Consider the following 21,232-nt stretch of genomic DNA (forward strand, 5'->3'; position numbering starts at 1 on the left):
GATGACCACTGCACCAGGCTTCCACAGCAGTAGAAGCAGGAGCAGGAGTTAATTTAATTTAAGTAGGGGTGAATTTTAATTTTCAGGGGAGGGAGGGGTGCTTCTAATTTTCACTCGGTGGAAGGAGCCTGAGTGATTTTGATTTTCCTCGAAATCGGCCGCGCGCCGCGCGGAATCGGAGGAACGCGCTAAAACACAAAAATTCACAAAGACATGCGGTCCATGGCCATCTCTTTCTAGAGAGATAGAGCGCAACATCACGATGGCTCGCTGGTACAAACGGTTCTCAGAGCGTAGACAGGGCGAACTGCAACACCGCCCCAAACCACGTGCCAGAAGCCCTTCAGAACGTTGAACCCTTCCAGAACCCTTCCGCGGAGCCGAAATACCCCAAACCCCTTACGATTTTGCGATTTAATTTCCCCCACTGGCACTGCCTAGCCTAGTAAACTGCCCTTCAAGCTTTCTCAAAATAGCATGAGGGAGCTTGAAATGCAAGCTGGCGAGGTAAGCGGCGGTGTTTCAGTTTGCCCTGAAGACTGCATTTTTGCTAAAATTTTATCTTGAGGGAGTTCACTTGCCAGTTTGGGGTATTTTGGTCCGCGGAAAGGGAGATTCTCTAGTTCTAGCGCCACTGAAACACGGCACTTTTTTCATGTGGGGCCAGTGGCGAGGAGAAAAAAAGAAAAAAAAAAGAAAAAAAAGAGAGGCGCCGAAGGCGCCGAAGGCGCCGGAGGCGACGGAGGCGCCGGAGGCGCCGGAGGCGCCGAAGCCAGGCGGAGCGACGCGCGGACTCGTCCCGCCGACCCGTCTTTAAACCCCGCGGAATTATCCAGGCGGCGGCGACGCCGCGGCGCAGCGCCGCGCGGTCCTCGCGCGCGCGGTCGCGCCGCGGCGCGCGTGGTCGCGCCTGTCGGCGCCGCCGCGGCCGAGCGGGCCGCGGTGCGGCGGTGCGCCGCGTCGACGGCGGCGGCGGCGCGGCGGCGCTGACAGGCGCGAACACGCGGCGCGGCCCGCGGCGGCCGCGAGCGCGGCGAGCGCCGCACGGCCCCGGGTCGCCAGGAACCGGCCGCGGGCTGCGCACTCGCGCCGGCGCCGGGCCGGGCCGCGCGTCGCGGCAGCGCGGCGACGCAGCGCTCCAAACCGCATCGACGGCGGTAGCAGGCACACGACGACGTTGTCTCTGTCGTCGGCTGTGGCACCCATGGCGGCGGCGAGGCAGCCCACGACGACAGAAACGCCGCCGTCGCGTGCGCCAATGCGGGGCAGCCCCGGAGTTGCAGTGGGGGGCGGAAGGTATGCGACAGCGTGCCGACGCACTGGAAGCGCTGGAAGGGCGTCACATGCAAGGACGTCGATGCAAAACACCGTTTCCGCGCTCAGACGCTCACGAGACGCTGCCTCCGCGCTCCTGCTGATAGTGTGCGCTTCGGACGAGCATTGGACATTGATGGTGCCGTGCAGATCTTTTGTTAAACGCGTCGAATCTTTTGTTAAACGCGTCGATTCTTTTGTCCGTCGCCCGGCATAGAATAGGTGCCGTGTTCTATCAACGGACCCCGCTCGAGACGGACCCCTCGTTTCGACCGACGGATAACGCTATCGATGATGTGATGCGCCGGCGCCGTGCCGTTTCGCGCTAGGTGGTGTACGAATCGCGCGTGCGCTAGCGACGACGAGGCGGGAGCGCAAAAAATCCTGCTGGCGGCGTCCTGCGACGAGATTTTCGATCACTGCGACTGTGGGGCGCGCCCCCACTCGATTTCTGCAGCTCCAGGTTTACATATCGTGACAGCTGATATGGGGCAACTCATCGCCTCTCTGTGGTCGCCCTGTGGCTGACTTGGGTTCTAATCTCCCCCGCGCGCGCGCGACGACGACGACGACGACGACGACGACGACGACGACGGCGGCGGCGGCGGCGGCGGCGGCGGCGACCGACCGGCCCAGAAAGTCGGCCCAGAAAGTCGGTGCCAGGAACTCGCCGGGGGCCAAGGGGAAGTCGCCCGACACCTCCCCGAGTACGCCCAAGTAGGATTTAATCAGTTTACCACCCTGTAGCTCGAGCTCACTCGAGGACTACTTCAAATTCAAGCCCAGCGGCCTTTACCCCGACTCCGACGAAGAGTAGGCAGCTCAGGCCACGAGAGTGTCGCCCCATGTAAGCGGGGCCCCACGCACGTGGTGCGCTACCACGCTCCTTCTCTAAGAAAAAACAACAAAAATTTGAAGGTGAGGTCCGTCTTGGTATTAATTATGGGAAGACGCCTCGATATGATGGGACATTAAATTCCAGCTAATGATGGTCAAAAATGGTGGACGGTGAGGTCCCTTTTGATATTTTGTTTTGAAGTGAGGTCCATTTCGACATTATTTTGGAAGGCGGGGTCCATATTGATATTAAGGTAAAGGGAGGCTAGAGACCCGAAAAAAATTCCGCGCGCGTCTACCCCCTGCTGGGTGTATCTTGTGCCGGCACAGTGTGCCGGCAGATCTGGCAAGCGAAGTGTGCCGGCACAACCAGAAATAGCGTTTTGTCGGTGTGCCGGCACGTTTGGTCGGGCCCAAAGTCGACGGGGCCGGGGCCTGGGCGTGTGCCGGCACAGCGGGAACACATTCTAACCCTCGGACGCTGAATTGATTTGCTTGAAGCGCCCCTGTGCACGTCATGGCTACGACCGGGGCCCAGGGGGCGGGCCCGGAGTCGCTTTGAACATCATGCCATGACACAGTGCGTTTCAGCGTCATGACATCGTGCGCGCGTCGCGTTACATAGTGTTCCGGTCGCGATCTTCGCGTCCGACGGGGCAGCCCCTGGGTCAATGGTCGTTTCGTGTGCTTTATGTACGAATTCGTCCCTCGGACGGAATAAAATGCTACGTCCGGACATCTTTTTTTCTTGATTGTGGGTTCGAATTTCCACGCGCGCGTGACGACGACGACGGCGGCGACGACGACGACGGCGACGGCGGCGGCGGCGGCGGCGGCGGCTGCGGCGACCGACCAACCATTGCCCCTCTAAAGGGAATTGGTAGGGACGACGATATACGACTCCCGATGCTGCGAGAAACCGGGGCCCTGCGCAGAAGTAACTATGCGTTTTATAGCTCCAAACTTGCATAGACGCGTTTCCGCGGACCGCGCGCGGTGTGCCGGCACACCGGAATGTGCCGGCACAAGCCGGATTCGACTGTGCCGGCACACCCCGGGGAGGCCGTCTCTGCGCCGGCGCGGCTACCGGCACAGCGAGCTCGTTTGCTTTTCACCTTGGCCCCTGGCTCGCCTCCGCCCCGCCGGGCACGTGGCTGCGTGCAATATGGCTGGAGCATGACGCAATACGACGTCGTCGCCGCGTACATGCTTGCCAAGCCGAGCCATACCTACTACGTGCGCTATCCGGCCGGGTGGCGTGACTACCTACGCCGCAAGCACGGCGAGCCTCCATACGATCCCGGCGGCTTCTACCTCCGCGTCGACAAAAAACGTCTACGGGCGCGAGGAGTCCGGCGTCATCTGGTTTCAAATGCTCAGTCAGTTCCTGACTGACGAAATCGGCTTCAGCGTCATGCCGGTCGACCGCTGCCTGTTCCGCATGTCCCGCGAAATCGACGGCGTCACGAAGACGTGCGTCGTGTTAACATACGTCGACGACCTCCTCGTCGTCGGTGACAGCGAGCTCCAGGCCGAGGTCAGCAGCGCCATCGCAGCGCGCTTCCCGGTCACCAAGGGCGGCTCCGACTACCTCGGCATGCGCATCACCCAGAGGAGGAAGGCATACCTTAAATGACCTATTGATCTGCTAGAATATCCGTCTCGATATGTGATAGTTTCCCCTGGAATTGGTATAGGCGGTTGTCAAATCCTAACGGGTTTTGTAATTTCTACAATTTTTTAGAGAAGGACTAAAGAAGCAATTCGCATTTAGCAATGTGACTCGCCGGGTTTAACGACATTCCTAACTCGCAATTCGTCCGTCAAAACGTCAGACGCTCCATTATTGATGGGGAGCGTGTAAGAGTCTACGTTTTCACAGCAGTCCACAAAGTGCTCTACGTCAAATGGGTTAGGGATGGGCTCGGGTTCAGCCATGATCCCGCAATAGAAATGACGGCAAACAGAAACTAGACATCGTCAGCAAAAATGTCGAATTCAGAGGCGTAACGGTGTAGCAGCAAGTATGCCAAACGCCGATAAAACAGATAGTCTTGTCCTTTTAGATGAATGTTATCTGCATAAAGAGATTGTGCGGCTGGAGAGTGACTGACATCATAGCCGTCGGGCACGAATCGAGACACCAGTGAAGATGCTACCAAATTTAAATCAGCAATACGTGCATTTTTTTGTCGCATCGCCTCACTACGGACCGCCTGCGCCCCAACATAAATCAGATTTTCTCCGAGGACATCGATAACATGTTTCAAATGAAGCTTGAACATTTGAGGAGTTATTCGATTTTTCCCATGAGTTGCGTTGGTGTCTCCTATCGCAAACTCGTGAAGGCCGAGTGATAGTACGTACAGCGTATCTTTGGTAGAACGCAACGCGACGTGGTCTACCGTTTCACGCAAATTAGCCGTCTGAACTCGCTCATCTTTTGAGAATTCAAGTGGTATATATTCGATGCGGTGTCCGCTTTTAGTTAGAAACGCCATCGGATAACAACTACTGCAGTCAGTGCACCCGGCGTGCGTGGCACCATAATCTGCAGGACCTGCATCGTCCGCGATGTGCGTGAAGCTCTGCTGATGTATCCCCAAATATTTCCAAGAATCACAGCGCCCAGCATGCGCCACTTGAGGTGTCTGGCATCCGCGCACAATGCCCTCTCTGGTGACGTGTTCTGTAAGGTTCATTGAGCATATGTTCAATGTTTGTAGAACACTTCGGTACAACATCATCATGGTCGAATCACCCAGGAAGACAACTTGGGTGGCTCGGGTACCCCCCTGAAATTCATGGCTGTTTGTACCACACATCACGTTTCCATTCAACCAGTCTTTGGGTTGGCATAACGTGTTGGAAAATGTCGAAACAGATGTTTGTATCGGGTACAGCGTGTATGATGCACGGGCCATGTTGACGATGACCATACTTGCCACGATAACATTCTGCGCGTTCACAACAATACCAGTCAAAGGTCGACTCGCAGGCCGTCTCATACCGTCGTGACGCGGCGAGCCATCCACATGCAGTGAACCAATTTGTGTGTACTTGCTTGTAATCAACACGCCGTTGGTCTGAATATCTGCCCTTACTCGTATAGATCCAATTTGAATGCCGCAGCAGCCGCAAATCTCGACTGCGTAATTGGGGGAGGAATGAAAGGAGGATGGTCTCGTCTTGAAAGATTCGATTGTACCTATAATGCTTTTACCACTATCGAATACGCGAACGCCAGTACCAGTTCCTGTATCACCCTGTAAGAAACGTGCTTTGACTTTTGCTTTTATCAAGATGGCCTCCTGCCGTGTGCCGTATGCATGAACGAATCCAATGTCAGCCGCGCCATTAAAAGTAGAACCATCAGTATCTACAACAAAACCCCGACGGTTATGAGCGCATATGATGTTATCTAACAATGAGTCGTGCGGACCTCTGAAAACAAATCCATCCAGAGATGTGCCTAGTACTCGTATATCACGTATAAATGCTTCTGGTGCAATTATATCCTTTGTCTCCTTATCAACGTCTATGCCACCCATGTTGGAGCCTGCAGAGTATACACCGTGTCCACACACATTCATCACAGTTATTTGCGTCATGCGGAACCCCTTTGCATAGAATGCGATACCATGATTTCGACTACTTTCATTAGTTCCGAATTTGTGATTCTCACGGGGATCACAGGATCCCTTAATTTTTATGTTTTCGATTGCCATACCATGCGGGACTCCGAAATCCGACAACCAAGCATTCGTTCCATTCACAGACATGAAGTTTTCTGAAATGATGATCGGGTCGTAAAATTCAGGTGCTGCTTGCAGAACCGTCCCCATCTGCCCGAGCACACGACATCCTGATGGTACGACTACACTCTCGTGTATTATATATGTGGAAGAGTTCAACAACACGTTTGGGCACAACGCGCGTAATATATGGTTCATATTCATACCGGAGGTCTAAGGGGAAGCTTACTTCTCTACTCTAGCATACACCACCATAACCGGCAACGTAACCACGGTCGCGTCGCTCGAGCTCGTTTCCGTCCACTTGGCCTCTTGTATCTCCCACTAGCCTAGGGGGGCAGCCTAGTGGAGCTCAGAGGGGGCCGACCACCAGGCATACACCAGCCACGGCATACACCAGCATAGCAGCCGCATAGCAGCCGCATAGCAGACGCATAGCGGGCGCATAGCGGGCGCATAGCGGGCGCATAGCAGGCGCATAGCAGGCGCATAGCAGGCGCATAGCAGGCGCATACCACCAGCATAGCAGGCGCATAAGACCAGCATAGCAGCCGCATACCACCAGCATAGCAGGCGCATAAGACCAGCATAGCAGCCCACCAGCATACCACCAGCATAGCAGGCGCATACCACCAGCATAGCAGCCGCATACCACCGGCATAGCAGACGCATACCACCGGCATAGCAGACGCATACCACCCGCATACCACCCGCATACCACCAGCATACCACCCGCATACCACCCGCATACCACCCGCATACCACCCGCATAACACCCGCATAAAGCCCGCATAAAGCCCGCATAGCGGGCGCATACTACCAGGCATACCGGCGGTCAACCCCCTCGGGTGGAGCTGCCCTGCCGTGTGAGGGTGAACTATCGAGGTTACGCAGTGGCGGTACACCGGCGTCTGTGTTATCCTCACGCCACCTCAGCTGCCGTAGTATACGGGGGCCGGGGCTACTGGACGAACGGGCAGAGGATCTGCCTCACTAGGTCCAGGAAGACTCTCCGTCTATTACAGTGCGGGAGGCAACTATAACAGGGTTAGAAAGTATTAAGAAGGGGGAAGGATATTGAGTGGCTCTGTACCAGCGAGCCACTAGGGAGATACAAAACTCTCTATCTCTCTAGTAGGGTAGTAGTAGGGTAGTAGTAGAGTAGCGTACTGTACTGTAGTATAGTCATTGAGATATAGAGACGGGGAGAGAGAGAGGCAACAAGGTCAGTCTATATTCTTTGCAGCTAGGTAGGATACGCGGGTGCCTAGGTAGGATCTGTATCCTGGGTGATGACGTTGGGGGATGTGGGTCATCCGACTTCGACTGACGGTTTCCCGCGGTTTCCACGACTGCGAGGCGGGCAGCGGCTGGCCAGCCGGAGGAGAAGATGCTCCTGAAGAGGAGATCCGCACTGCCTCTTCGACGATTGCGTGCGTTGGAGAGACGGAACGAGGAGTTGTGTCAAAAGGTGCGACAGCACAACAAACGCATGATAATGGAATATCTGCCGGGTTTGGGGCGGCGTGGATTATCTTTCAGGCATGCTTCAACCTCCATTTGAAGAATCCGATTAAGTTAACCACACCACTCGGAGCGCTCGTGGTACGAAAGTCGTGAGAACAGCCAACTCGAACTTTTGGGGTTCAATGCCCACTAGTTTGCGGTTACGACTCGTGGGCATTCGCACGCAAAAGGGTGGCCGAGTTCTTCATAGAGCGCATAGTCCCGTGCGTACTGCTGACAAACCTGCTGCAGATTTCTGGGGTTACACAGCCTTGTTTTCATGTGCACATCTTTGTTGCGATGTGATGCAACCGAACCTGGCATGTACAAACTTGGGGATCCTCCAGTACACCGCTCCCAGCCAGCATTGATCAACTTTCCAAAGCTCGGCACGATGCGTGAAACTCGATAAAATGAGGAGATGTCAGAAATCTCAATGATGTGATCAAAGCGAGCGTTGGGGCTACCGATGCACATATCGGCAGCGTGAGCAACGTGCTTTTGGTAAGCTTCGTGCCGTGGCACGTAACGTGTCAGAAAGTCATAAAAAGATGAATTGGCTAAGATGTGTCCACGTTTAATTTGATCCGCATATTCACTGACGGCTCTATCCCATGGATCTCGTATGATGGCAATGTTTGTTGTATTTGGAGAATACTCGAAGGAGACTCCTCTCGATTTGAGAGCGTTTCCATTGTCCCTAAAGACGAAGTCCCAAGACGCATGACAGTCAGTGACCTTTCCGTCTTTTTCGTCATTTAGGTGCACGGCGCGTTGCACGATATGTTGATTCATCGTCGAACCCGCTTTCGGGAATGAGCAAAGAGATAGGTTGAGGAACTGCATCGTGTAGAATCCGAATAAGCTCATCGCGTATGAATGCGGAAGGCGGGCCAGCAAGTGCTCGAGAACCTGGAACCACCACCACAGCGAAAGCTCGGCGAGAGCAGAGGTCTACCCCTCTCTGCTGAGGAGGGTGCTAGCAGTTGGGGATATCCTACGGGGGTGTTCCCATCCATTCACCATCTTTGCTTCTAATACGTATTAGGTCACCTACTTTGGGTTTCCTGAACTTTTGAGGACTGGCATTGAGGCCAGGAGCTGTAAGGGGGACTTCCTGGGTAGGAGGAGGAGGAGATGGTGCCACTGTTGATGAACCTGGCCATAAGTCTATAGGGGAGCTATACCGACGTACCAGGAAAATAACAAGGGAAAAAGGAAAGTAAGAAGATACCAGGATACCATATCCATAAGAAATAGCTAGGAGGGCAGCAGTGTGAAAAACAAAAAATTGAAACGAATTTTCCCACGTCCATTGGACGTCCGTTGGACGTCCGTTGGACGTCCGTTGTGACCCCCGCGCGCGGTGGACGGAGGGCCTCTATGAGGACCTGCTGTAAAGGGAATGAAGCCTTCACTAGTACGATTTCACCCACGTACCACACCCATGGTCCGCCGATAGAAACCTTGAAGGGACAATTTCCGCTACACTGCCGCCGGGCGACCGCAGATTAATAATTAATAATTCCTATGGCGCGCGCCAGCCCTATGGTTGTTTTCACACTGGAGAGCAGCGAGCCACTAAACCATAGCAATTCCTCCACACTGGGAGGGGCTGGCAGGCCGGCTAGTGCCAGTGGACGGCAAGCCCCCAAAATGTGCGAGTTCCACCGCGGGTGGTGTGGTGCACAACCTCACAGGAGTGACCCAGGGGTATCAAATGGATAAACCAGGGATCTGGGCGAATCATAGGACGATGAGCTCGTTACCCCCCACCCCCCCCTTGAGGCAATCACTCGGTGGCGCGTTTTTTGTATAAACTCGGGGCATCAGTTCTATTTCAGCATCATCTGTCGAAGATGTGAGAAGTACTGGTAACACCAGATTTCGAGTTTGCTCTTTTGACCCCCTCCTTTCCCACGACGTCCTCCTTGACCTAGTGCTGAAACCACACGTCGAGGGGAACATATCGCTGACTTCGCCAGCCTTTTTCTTTCCTGCGAAGTGCTGCGGGGTTTTGGCTGACATCGCCTCTACAATTTGGATGGAGAGGTATGCCTGGAAGCGCGCCCGAGATGCAAGCTCGGACGCGAGGCTGCCGAGCGGCGCACTCCCTGACGACGGTGGCGTCCTGGTTGATAGAATCTATGGCACTCGCGTTGAGGTGGGCTAGGGCGACTACGAGAGACAGTGCCGCTGCTCGGGCACCGCACGTCATCCTGAGGTGACGGGCGCAATAATGGAACTCGTCGGTGGCCGCGACATCAAAATTACGCGCGTTTACGCGCGGCATGTTGTCGAGGCTGACCGTGCCCGGGTTCCACTGGTCAAGGAGAGCACCGTACTCTTGATGTCGGATGTTGGCGTGAAATCGGAAGTTACCGCCCTTGACGGCAGACGGCGACGCGCACCAAAAAGTCTCCCGGGCGACTACGTTCCCGCGGGGTCGCTTCGGGTGGTCGGCGCAATAGGAAAGGAGGTGGTCTGTGCGGTAGAGTCCATCCGATGCCACCCATCTGGCCCATGGGTTACGACTCTTTAGGTCCTTTTTGCACGTCTCTAAAATTGAAGTGTCGGCAAGAGGTCGTAGGGCCTCGGCGTTCAGGATCGCAAAGGACGAATAGACGCTCGCTCGCGGACCGAGAGCGCCGCCACCGCCAGTCACGATTGGAACTGAAACGTTTGTATCGAAGGGGAGCGTCCTAGCTATCGCATCCAGGAATCGCGGCAACGCCAGAACGTTCCACCAGACGTCGTGCGCGGTGAAGATGTAGTACCTGATGCCGAGCAGGTCGAATTTCGCGAGAGCGCGGCCGTAGACACATTCGTGACGTCTCCGCATGGCTGATACCTGGTCCACAGCGCCTGGGAATCCGCAGGATTCGACACCCAATTCAGGAAAGTCACCATCTGCATAGATTGCCTTGTGCTTAAAATGTGCGAGGAAGGTGCGATTGATCGCGTCGATTCGATCCGTTCGCACGTCGGCGTTGCTTAGAACGACCTAAGCGATTCAATGGTGTAACTTTCGGTGGGGGGTCACCTAGGCGCCAAATAGACAATAGCGGCAAGGCAGTCGCCCCGCAGATCGCAAGGTCGAGGCGTCGGATTTTCTTTTAACGCGTCAAGCGTGGATTCATTGAAATCTAATCGGAAGAGTCGATGGTCAGAATCGCTAATCTCCTGGCGACGGCCACGTTCGGGCAACCCGTTTGCGGTCGCCAGGGAGAGTGGCGGCAGGTGTCCGTCGTCGAGGATCGTTGTCCATGCCCGCTTGCGACAGAGCGGTGGGAAGATCCGATAGACAGAGCGCGTACTCCGAGAGAGAGAGGCGCCAACGGTGATCTGGCTGAGGCCGGATGGAAAACATGCTTGTGACGCGAGTTTTTTGTCGACGACGCGTTTCTCTGATCCTTCCCACTCGAAGAAGCGCTGCCAGCAGACGACGCGAATACCGCGCCAATCACCGGGCAAATCTTCTGGAGTCGTGCTCGCAGCTTGAAACACTACGATGTCTGGCTCAGGGACCTCGCAAGGGAAAATTTACGTACGCCGAAGCGCGCGTCTGGCCATCGCGTCTCGCGGAAGAGCGTCGGTCGCCGCAAGTCGTGTCGTCACCACCAGTGATACGCTGTCCCACGCGGGTTGGAGATTGAAAAGCTCGAGTTGATCGACGACAGGCCAAAATTCGGGAGGCTGGAGCTGCCGCGAAAAGCACGCATGCTGGTCGGCCTCGACGACGTGGAAGCGCTCGTATTCGGCCAGCAACGCTACTAGGGCGAGTTTCACGGATGACGGCACGGTCCTATACACGTATACAATCCACTCGAAGCTCGCATGCGTCTGCGCAAGAACGCTTGGAAAAGTGTATGAACGGAATATTTCGAACTCGCTTAAAGGACAGGCGACGCTCTCGCGCCGCCCGAGCCTCGATATCAACACGTGTTCCACCTCCTGCCAGGTCTTCGGTACACGACGATGTGACAGCACCGACGCGCATGCTGGTGCTTGTCCCTGTCCCAGCGCAGCTAGAAGGACCACAATCGAGAGAAGCATATGCAAGCCGGTAGATTGCTTCATATACGAATTACACCGCGCGAAGGCCGCTGCGAGCAGTGCTGAACGTCCCGGCATGGGCCCTCTTTCGCAGCCCGCTGGGCCTCGAGCGCCCCGGGCGGGCCGAGCTAGCACAAATTTCTATTCGCTACATGTACAAGTTTCGCTACACAGTGTACCACTCCAGGGACTCTCCCTGCGCGATTTCGGACAGGCAATTCCCCCCGAAGGGGGGAAAGCCGCCGGAGGCGGCTGCCCTCCGCCGGAGGCGGGGGGGAATTCCGCCGGAGGCGGGATTCCCCCCGCCGGAGGCGGGGGGTTCCCCCCCGAAGGGGGGGAATTCCGCCGGAGGCGGGATTCTCCCCGCCGGAGGCGGGGGAATTGCGGGGGAATTCCCCACGGACGAAAGGGCGGCGTTCCAACGCGGCTTCTATACCCGCCCTAGGGCCCGGCCAATAAGAACCCCGAACAATCCTCGGACGTCGTCGACGGCTCCGAGCCGTCCGCGACGGTCGGCGCGGCCGCGGCCGCGGGCGCGGGCGCGGCGGGAACCGCGGCGGCGGCGAAGCCGTCGGTCTCGGCGGACTCGTTGCGAGCGTCGCCGTGTAGTCCGCGAGGCAGGACGCGAAGCTGAGGTGGTTGCGCGACCGCCGGACCGCGAGGGCCTCGCTGTGCTCGCGCGACACCGTCTCCCAGCCCGCGTCGCTGAAGGCCGTCGCGGAGGAGACCAGGTCGACGAACTCGCGCGTCGCGCGGTGCTGGCGCGTGCCGACGCACTGCTCGTGCTCGCACGGCAGCAGCATGTCGTCGCACGGCCCCAATTTGGCGAGCACCGCGGGGTCGTCGTGGCGCGTCGTCTTCTTGCAGTCGTCGCAGGTCTGGATCGCCGAGCAGGCGTAGATGGGCGGCTGCATGGGGCGGTGGAGGACGACGACGCCGAGCCGGTCCTTGGAGCGCGCCGTGTTGCCCGTGACGCACACGGCCCGGCTGCCGCAGTGGCCGCACTTGATGTCGACGCCCGGGACGAGCGCGAAGTCGATGTTGAGGAGGCTCGCGCCGGCCAGCGGGAAGCTCGACACGGGGGGCAGGCCCGTGCCCAAGCTCCGCACGTCCTTGTGGTTCAGGCGCGGCGTGTCGAGGTCCTTGCGGGGGAGCGCCGTGCGCGGGAAGAGGCCGACGTCGCGCGCGCGCACTCCTCGACGAAGTCGTAGAGCATGCCCATGACCGCCGCCGGGATGACGCCCTGCTTGTTCTTGCGGCCCTTGGCCGCGATGACCGTCGCCCGCTCGCGGAGTTTCTTCGCGCGCGCCGCCTGCGCCTCCGACGGCGGCGCGCGGAGGCCCATCATCCGCGGGTCGGGCTCGGGCTCGTCGCCCGCCGCCGCCGCGGTCTCGCCGGGGGGCGCGACTTCCGGGTCCGGGGGCGGCGGCGCGCGCGGCGCCGCCGCCGCCGCGGTGTCGCCGTCGAGCAGCTCCTCGACGCCGACGAGCGCGCGCCGTTTGTACGTCCGCTTCTTACCGCAGATGCACTTGCGGTTCTGGCCCTTGTCGCACGCCGGGCAGGACATGCGGGCCTACGGGGCTGCGGCGTCGACGCGCCGTCGTTCGGGGGGCGCGCGCGCGCGCGCGCGCGCCCTCTGCGCGCGCGCGCAGCCCTTGACGCACCTGGCGTCGCTGCGCCGCCGGCTCCGACAAGCGTCGGTGGCCCCTGCCGTGTGCCTTGATGGAGCGGTCGCGCACGAATTTGTTGAACCGCGACTTCAGATGGGACATGTCGCAGCGGACATCGTATTCCCTCCCTTGTCCGATCGGACTGCTCGGACTACTCGAATCCCCCGCACGCTGGAAGGCGTAAAGATTTTGAGGGGGCTTATCCACAGGCAGGGGGGCTAGAGGGGTACCTAGGCGAGCCGAGCTCGCTGACAGCTAGGCTGACAGCTAACCGTCGCAGCGTAGGTTGGTTTTGGAGGGGCACATCTGGGGTGCAGTATTCGCGTCCGAATTTTCGACGAGCGGCGGAGCTAGTAGTTTTTTTTTACTGAGCATGGCGAAGTCGACCGTGTGTTGGGAGTAAAGATCTCTAGCGCAGCGCTCCAGCTGGCGCACTGGGAAGCCGATCCGATGGGCGGCGCCCGACTTTGACGGCCGCGTTCGGCGGCTCGGTCCGCCGGGCGCCCCGGCCGCGGCGGCCTTCGAGCCCGCGCCGCGCCGGCGGGCGATCTTCGACGCGCCACTCCCGATCTCCAGAGGCGAGCACGATTTCGGGGCGAACGGGGCCTCGGGATCGGGGCCATTTCGACGCGTCGAGGGGCGATATGCACTTACTAATCGACGGACCAAGTTGCAGTGAAATGTATCGCTCGGCTGAAACGTCGTCTTTTGCTCGAGACGATGTGGTTGGCCGGCGGCGCGGGGCTGCGTCCGGGGTCTGGGGCGCCCGAAGGTACTACTCCCTCGCGGCTGCCGGCCGGAATCGGGGCGACGAGAGCGGGGTTCGCTTGGAGTAGTACCTTTGAGCACCCAGAACCTCGCCGCGGGGACCGCCTCGCGCGCGCGGGGAGGGAGGGAAAAATGATCTCAGCTTCTGCGTGTTCCCGAGACGAGCGGGCTGAAGTATTGGGATGCCCGACCCCGAGTTGCCACTGCGAAGTGTGCTCAGTTTCTCTCCCCCTGGCCTGGAACATGCCAAACCCAGCATCAGAGATCGTGCGACCATCATCGACGACGTCCAACCACTTTTCGAAAGTAAACTTCTAGGTTCAATAAGTTAATGTTGCGTTCCGGCCGACGATTAGTAAGTGATATGTCGGTCCTGGTGCAAAACTGGTGTACTATTTTCCAAGTTTTACGCCAGGGAAAACGCTCAGGCTCTTAAAGTACTAAGGAAAGGAAGGAGAGAACCTCCCTATCTCCCTATGTTGTACTGCCGTAAATGCAATTTCCCTACTTTCGGTCCGGCGCTATCGAAATTTGAGACTTAACGAGGTTCAATATGAGTACCGCCCTCCCTTGAATGAAGTTTGCACCCGCAACCTCATCCAGCCAGACCTCAGAAATGCAAACCTTGCTCACCCGAGCTCGGCTGCGCCCTCGCCGCTGCTCCCCTGCTAAGCGACGTCCCCGTGTCCGGCTGGTCACTCGGCCCCCAGCGTGCTGCCCGGCGCGCTGGGTCCGGCGAGTGTCCTTGGCCGGCGGGCTGTCCTTACAGCCCGGCCTACTTCCTTGGTCGGCCACCACCACCCGGCAATGGCCTTCCTGTTGCCTTCGTTCCGTTCCTCACGAAAGCCACTTTTTTCCCGGGGGTTTGCGCGGCAGACACGGCATCCAGCGCGCGCTGACGCTGCCGTTGAGGGAGGTCGTTGGCCAAATTGGCCGGATTGGCCGCGTTGGCTGAATCCCATTGGCCACGTCCAACCGCGATTGGCCGTGCGTCCGATGGGCTTCGTCCGATCGTCCGATCTGGCCGATCGTCCGATCGTCCGATCTGGCCGACATGAGTCGCGAGCTCTGCGTCAGTCACACTGCAATGCGAGGACTGCCAGCAGGAGAGGCCGCCTCGAGCGCCGGGGTACGGGGGGTAAAATTTTTAAAAAAAATGGGGTTTCGGGGAGGTGCCGGGCGAGTCACTTCGGGTCCCCGGCGAAGCCCTTGTAGCCTACTTTGGGGGGTCGATCGGTCGGTCGGTCGGTCGGTCGGTCGTCGTCGTCGTCGTCGTCGTCGTCGTCGTCGTCGCCGCCGCCGCCGCCGCCGCCGCCGCCGCCGTCGTCGTCGTCACGCGCGTGGGGGAGATTCGAACCCGAGTCAGCCGTAGGGCGACCGCACAGAGGTGATGTGTTGCCCCAACTCCTGTCACGGCGTATAAACCCGGAGCTGCAAAAATCGGGTGGGGACGCGCGCCGCATTCGCAGTGATCGATGTCTGCAGAACGGCGGCAGTCCGCGGATCGGAAGTTCTGGTTCATCGGCGTCGAGGTCTTGGGCGGGCGGGAGGGCGGCGTTGGCCACTTCCACGGAATCGACGCGCCCCGGATGGTCGCCGCTCGCGAGCGGGCTGCCCAGACGCTGCCCAACGTCGCGAGATCGTGGCCAATGGATGTCTTTTACGTCCAATGGCCGGGGGTCGCGTCCAATGGCCGCTAGGTTCGTCCAATGGCCTCGTCCCTGTCCGATCGCGGTTGGCTCTTCGTCCGATCGTCCGATCGCGGTTGGCTGCCGTCCGACGGCGTACGTCCAACGTGGCCAATCCGGCCAATTTGGCCAACGACCTCCCTCAAAAGCAGTCCCTCTCCAGCGACTTCGAGTCGGCGGAGGCGGCCATCGCGGGGAAGGGCTGGGAGCGGTCGTTGGGCTGGAAGGTCGTCAAGGCGCGCCCGAGGGCCAGCGACGGTGGCGTGACGTACTACACGCTCAGTTACTGCTGCTACAAGTCGCGGCGGGACCGCATGGCGAAGAAGTCGCCCAACGCCGCCCGCGCGAGCGGCCCCGCGGAGCTCAGCGCCGACGAGGCGCACGCGCTCGCGGCGTGCGGCAGCCTCCCGCCGTGCCCCGAGGGGTTCGAGCTCAGCTTCATCGACGGCGGATCGATGGCCCACGCGCTCAAGACCGCGAAGCACGGCCCGCGGCGCGAGCCGTCGACGCACTGGGCCTCTCCCACAGCCCTGCGCGACGGCGGAGACCGCGCCCACGCCAACCACGGCGTCTACAGCTCCGACTTGGTCACGCCCGACGGCACGCGCATCCCGGTCGAACGCGACAACCACTTCCCGACCTTCGCCGTCTCCATCTTCAGCGAGGGCCAGCTCGAGGAGCAGGGCTACCGGTTCCACACGACGGAGTCCGCCCGGGGCCTCTCCAAGTTCATGATCACGCCCGCGGGCGACGAGGTCAAGCTCATGACCTGGCGGAACCTCAAGATGGTCTACGTCCGGGCCGTCGCGCCCCAGCCGGCGCCCGAGGGCCTCAGCGCCGCGGCCGTCTCCGAGCCGCCCTGGCCCGAACCACAGCCGCGCGTCGAGGCCATGGAGATCTTCGCCGGGTTCGGGTCCATGTCGCGCGCGCTGCAGGACGGCGGCGTCTCCATCGTCGCCACCTGCGAGAACGACCCGCGCAAGGCGGGCGCCCTCGCGAACAACCTTCCCAACGTCCACAACTACGGCGACATCCACGACGACTCCATCGTGGGCCACGTCTGGAACCCGCGGAGCGTCAGCGCCATCGCCGCCGGCGTCGAATGCCAGGACTACAGCAAGGCCGGCGCCCGGCGCGGCCTCGGAGGGCCCAAACGCCGCACGCTCGAACGCTTCGCGCACGTCGTGCGCTGCATCGGCCCGCACCTGCTGCTCGTCGAGAACGTGTGGCCGTTCGTCGTCATGCTCGGCCTGGCCTACCTCGTGTCGCTCCTCTCCGCCCCCAGGCGGAACGGCGAGTCGCGATACATCCTGCGGCTCCCCACCGGCGTCGAGGAGGCGGAGCTCAGCAAGAGCTCGCTGCACGGCCCGGTCTACCGCGACCGCATCTGATCTGCCGGCGGCGACGAGGGGGACGTCGAGGTCGGCGGCGGCGGCGACGACGACGTCCCGGACGCGCCCGCGCTCGCGGCGCCCGCGCCCGACGGCGACGGCGGCGGCGTCGAGGACGGCGACGACGACGACCCGGACGTGCCCGCGCTCGCGGCGCCCGCGCCCGAGGGCGACGACGGCGGCGACGACGACGAGGAGGAGGAGGAGCTCGCGGAGGACGACTTCACGGGCTGCGGCGGCGACCTCGTGGACTGGACCCCGAAGGTCACGCTGCGCAGGCCGCGCGGCGCGGGCGCCGCGGCCGAGGCCCGGCGCAGGAAGCGCTCGAGCTTGGGCCACCGCACCATGGACGCGCTCGCGGCGCTCAAGCGCGGCGCCATGCGGCTCATCGGCGCGGTCGGCGGCGCCTCGCGCCGCCGTCGCCACCAGTCCGGGCACCGGGGCGACGACGGCCGGGAAGACAACCGGAGAAGAGACGAGGAGAACCGACGGGCGCGCGTCGAGGAGGTCACGGAGCGCAACGCGAGGCGGTACCAGCCCATGATCGACCGCCTCCGCGGCCACCTGACCGCCGAGACGACGTACAAGCTCAGCTTGGCCTACGACCCGGAGGACCCGGACTCGCGCCTCGAGATGTCCGACTCGGAGCTCCGCCGGACGCGGACCAAGGCGGAGTGCGTCGAGCGGTTCCTGCGCTACCTCCGCGACTTCAACACCGGCGAGCCAGGGTCGCTCACGGCGATGGAGTGCGCGCAGAAGGCGGCCGACGAGGCCTACGGCAAGGTCGGCGCCAGGACGGTCATGGGCTACTTCCGGAACCAGTACCTGCCCTCCGAGGGCTACTTCCTCGCCGACGAGCGGGGCAGCTACCTCCGCGACTCGTGGACGAGCTGCTTCCTGAGCCAGGACGACCTCGTGCTGCGGCTGAACCTCCTCGTCCGCGCGAACCTGCGCACGATGTCCTTGGAGAAGCTCGCGGAGCTCATGTCGGAGGTCATGATGATGAAGATCACGGACAACTTCGACGGCGGCGCCCCCACGGGGAGCAAGACGATCCGCTCGACGCGCGCCACGACCGTCGAGCCGGACTGGTACGTCGACGGCGACGTCGACGGCGACGTGCGGGGCTTCTTCTGGAAGCGGTACGGCCTGTCGTGGCCCATCAAGAAGGGCCACGGCGTCTACACCATCGCCCACTCGGACAAGATCCAGCTCGAGTACCGCGACCGCAAGAAGTCGTACATGACGGACGTCCACGAACGCGCGGCGGACGACCGGAACAAACGATTTTTGCCGCTCGAGAAGGAGATGGAGGTGCTCCAGCACAAGTGGATCCAGCTGTCCTTGGAGGAGGCGGAGAAGCTCTTCGTCGCCCACGAGAAAACCAATCCCAACGCGCGCCAGGACCTGGAGCCGCACCGCGTCAAAGTCGAGATCGACGGCGCGTCCGTCGACGCCGTCGAGTTCAACGTGAACGCGAGCTCGGCCTTCGAGGCCTACGTCGAGTCCATGCCCATGGGCGGCTCCCTGAGCGCCAGGCGGCCCAGCGACGCGCCGCCGCTCGTGGCGATCGGCCAGGACGAGATGTGCCGGCACAGCCACGAGTACACGTCCAAGTGCTGGACGCACAAGGGCGCGGCGCCCATCGACAAGAAGTCGCGCGGGCTGGCGGTCCACGTCAGCGGCTTCGTCTCCCGCGCCCAGAAGATCGGCTTTGGCTTCCCGCTCGACGAGGCGACGCTCGCGGCCATCAACGCGCACCGCGCGGGCAAGCAGTACCCGGTCACGATGTCCGGCGTCGACGTCGGCCAGGCCTGGATCAAGGTGCAGGAGCAGCAGGGCGTGGCCCAGCCGACCAAGGACATGCCGCCGCTGAAGAAGAACGTGCCCGCGGGGTACTGGGACAACGCGGTCGACATCTGCGCCGTCGGCTTGTGGCACATGAACCCGGGTGCGAACAAGGAGGGCTGGTGGCTGGGCGTCCACATCATCGTGCACACCTACGACGTCATCCAGGCGTTCGAGTTCGTCTACGGGAAGCTCTCGGGCGCCGCGACGCCGTGCCAGGCCCTCTTCTACTTCGACCACAGCGCGCAGCACGGCCACTCGAAGCCGGACGCGCTCTCGACGACGCAGATGAACCTCTCGTGGGGCGGCGACCAGCCCATCGTCCGCGACACGGTCATCGAGCGCTCGGAGGGCTTCCTGGGACCCTTCGAGCCCATGCTCAAGCCCGGCGAAACGCAGCACGGCTATTTTGATAATCCGTCGGCGCCGCCCGTGGACGACCCCGCGGCGCCGCCCGGGAACGGACGCCGAGCCACGGCCAAACCCAAACCGCCGAAGCATGGCGCGGAGTACTACCGCGCATCGGCGCTTTCCGATGCCAACGCGACGGCGGAGGCGAAGATCCGGGCGGCGACGACGGAGGCGGGCGTCGCGTGGGTCCAGATCCCCGCGGACGACGCGAAGGCCTACGTGCAGGCGCGGTCGATCAAGGAGCAGGGCAAGCGGGCGGCCACGGCGCCCAAGGACAAGAAGGTCGGGTCGCTCCGGGCGCGCGCGGCGACGTACCACTCGGAGAACGCGTCCATCACGATCGATCTCGGGTCGAAGCCGCCGGGCTACGACGAGTGGCGCGCGGCGCTCGAGGTCCACGCGGCGAGCGTCACGGGCTTCCTCGGCCAGCCCAAGGGCGGGAAGCAGCTGCTCAGGGAGCGCGGCCTCTGGCACCAGGGCATGTCGTGGACGGGGAAGAAGGACACCTACGGCGTCCCCGAGACCGTCGACATCGACGGCGTCGCGCGGTCGACGTGTGCCAAGGACGTCCTCGCGGCGTGCTGGGACTACCAGAACGAGACCTCGGAGCTCGAGCAGATGGTCACGGACCTCGGGCACCGCGCCATGTTCACGCCCAAGGGCCACTGCGAACTTGCCGGCGAGGGTATCGAATACGACTGGGGCGTCGCCTCGCGGTGGAAGCGCAAGAACGGCCGCGACGAAGACCAGCACCTCCAGGAGGACACGCTTCGCTCGTTGTCGCCGAAGGTGCTGCCCGTGTTGCGCGTGCGCATGTTCGAGCGGACGGCGTGGCGCTACAAGCAGGCGTACCGTCGAGTCACCCGCGGCGAGGCCACGGCTGGCGAGTTCGCGGAGGTCGAGCGGCTCCAGAAGGAGATCAGGCGCCACCGCGACGCCGAGGTCGAACTAGCCGCGCTCGAGGGCCGCCGCGAGAACCCGCTTGCCGCCCTCGATGCGCCCCCGGGGACGGCTCCGGTCCGCGCGGCGACGGCCGCGGGCCCCTGAGCGCGGGGCACCACCGCATCCACATAGCCGCATAAAACCACCAAAAAAAGGCTTCTGCCAGCGGGGAATACGTCGGAGGCTACTCCCCGAGAAGCGCAGCGACGACGCCGTCGCTCATGTTGCACTGCAACCCCTCATGTTGAGGTAGATTTATGCCCATTTCGTCTAGTACACATTCACATTCGTAGATCGCGTCGCGACATTAGAATGCGACGCTATTGCGCCTCGGAGAAGCGCCGTGGACCTTGCCGAAGACCCTGACCCGACGAACGACGGGCTGCCATGGAGGACGAGTGGATGGAGGCGCTGCACAGGTACGTGAGCGAGGGCCAGTGGAGCGAGGTGTCGCATTTCGTGGACCGCAACGCCGTGCTCTTCGGCGGTAGCAGCACGGAGAAGGAGCACGGCGAGGGCGAGTACGCGCTCTACGTGCAGTTCCGGTCGCTCGTGGCCAAGGTTTTGGACTCGCTCCTGGAGGAGCTGGGCTGTCGGAGCGAGGCGGACGAGGCGCGGCTGGCGATTTTTTTGCGGGAGACGGCGGAGTCGCCCGCGAGCGGCCCGCGCGAGGAGATGGCGAAGCGCGTGTTGCAGGACCTGCTGGACATCGACGACTTCGCGGCATTCGCGCGGACGATGCGGGCGCGGAACGACGAGTTGGAGACGGGCGAGGCCGTCGAGCTCGAGCGCCAGCTGTCGGCGGCGGCGGACGCCAAGGCCCGCGCGACGCCGGAGACGCCGCTCGGCGCCAAGCACTCGGTTTTCAGCGACAGCGACGCGGATCTCACGCCCGTGACCACGCCGGGGGGCGGCGTCGACTGGCAATGGTCGACGGTCTGGGAGGAGGCCTTCGAGAGCGCGGAGGCGGCGAACGACGACTTCGAGCTGCAGCACGCGACGGCGCTGAGCCTGCTGGAGGCGCACGAGCGCGGCGCGCTGCCCGA

General features: G+C 61.4%; 4 protein-coding genes across 4 annotated transcripts in view; 3 read left to right on the top strand and 1 right to left on the bottom strand.

The window, feature by feature from the left end:
• AURANDRAFT_67938 (hypothetical protein) overlaps window positions 1–8,491 on the top strand; it is a gene marked incomplete at both ends in the record, with an annotated part of 30,363 nt that extends 21,872 nt beyond the window's left edge. The window contains one exon of the mRNA XM_009043525.1: window positions 8,461–8,491. Coding sequence (XP_009041773.1) covers window positions 8,461–8,491 — 31 coding nt within the window. The remainder of the gene's footprint in view (window positions 1–8,460) is intronic.
• Window positions 8,492–9,258: 767 nt separating this feature from the next.
• AURANDRAFT_67939 (hypothetical protein) lies at window positions 9,259–13,035 on the bottom strand (the record flags this gene model as incomplete). The annotated part of the gene is made up of 5 exons (XM_009043546.1): window positions 9,259–9,348; window positions 10,153–10,277; window positions 10,414–10,416; window positions 12,055–12,569; window positions 12,662–13,035. 5 exons carry the CDS (start codon window positions 13,033–13,035, stop codon window positions 9,259–9,261), a joined length of 1,107 nt encoding a protein of 368 aa, XP_009041794.1.
• A 2,580-nt stretch (window positions 13,036–15,615) lies between these two features.
• Window positions 15,616–20,291, top strand: AURANDRAFT_67940 (hypothetical protein; the record flags this gene model as incomplete). The annotated part of the gene is made up of 3 exons (XM_009043526.1): window positions 15,616–15,690; window positions 15,744–16,964; window positions 17,016–20,291. 3 exons carry the CDS (start codon window positions 15,616–15,618, stop codon window positions 20,289–20,291), a joined length of 4,572 nt encoding a protein of 1,523 aa, XP_009041774.1.
• Window positions 20,292–20,573: 282 nt separating this feature from the next.
• The window catches only part of AURANDRAFT_67941 (hypothetical protein), a gene marked incomplete at both ends in the record, with an annotated part of 9,324 nt that continues 8,665 nt past the window's right edge, over window positions 20,574–21,232 (top strand). Inside the window, one exon of the mRNA XM_009043527.1 lies at window positions 20,574–21,080. Coding sequence (XP_009041775.1) covers window positions 20,574–21,080 — 507 coding nt within the window. The remainder of the gene's footprint in view (window positions 21,081–21,232) is intronic.

Source organism: Aureococcus anophagefferens (assembly GCF_000186865.1).
Source record: "Aureococcus anophagefferens unplaced genomic scaffold AURANscaffold_57, whole genome shotgun sequence".
Classification (NCBI taxonomy): Eukaryota; class Pelagophyceae; order Pelagomonadales; family Pelagomonadaceae; genus Aureococcus; species Aureococcus anophagefferens.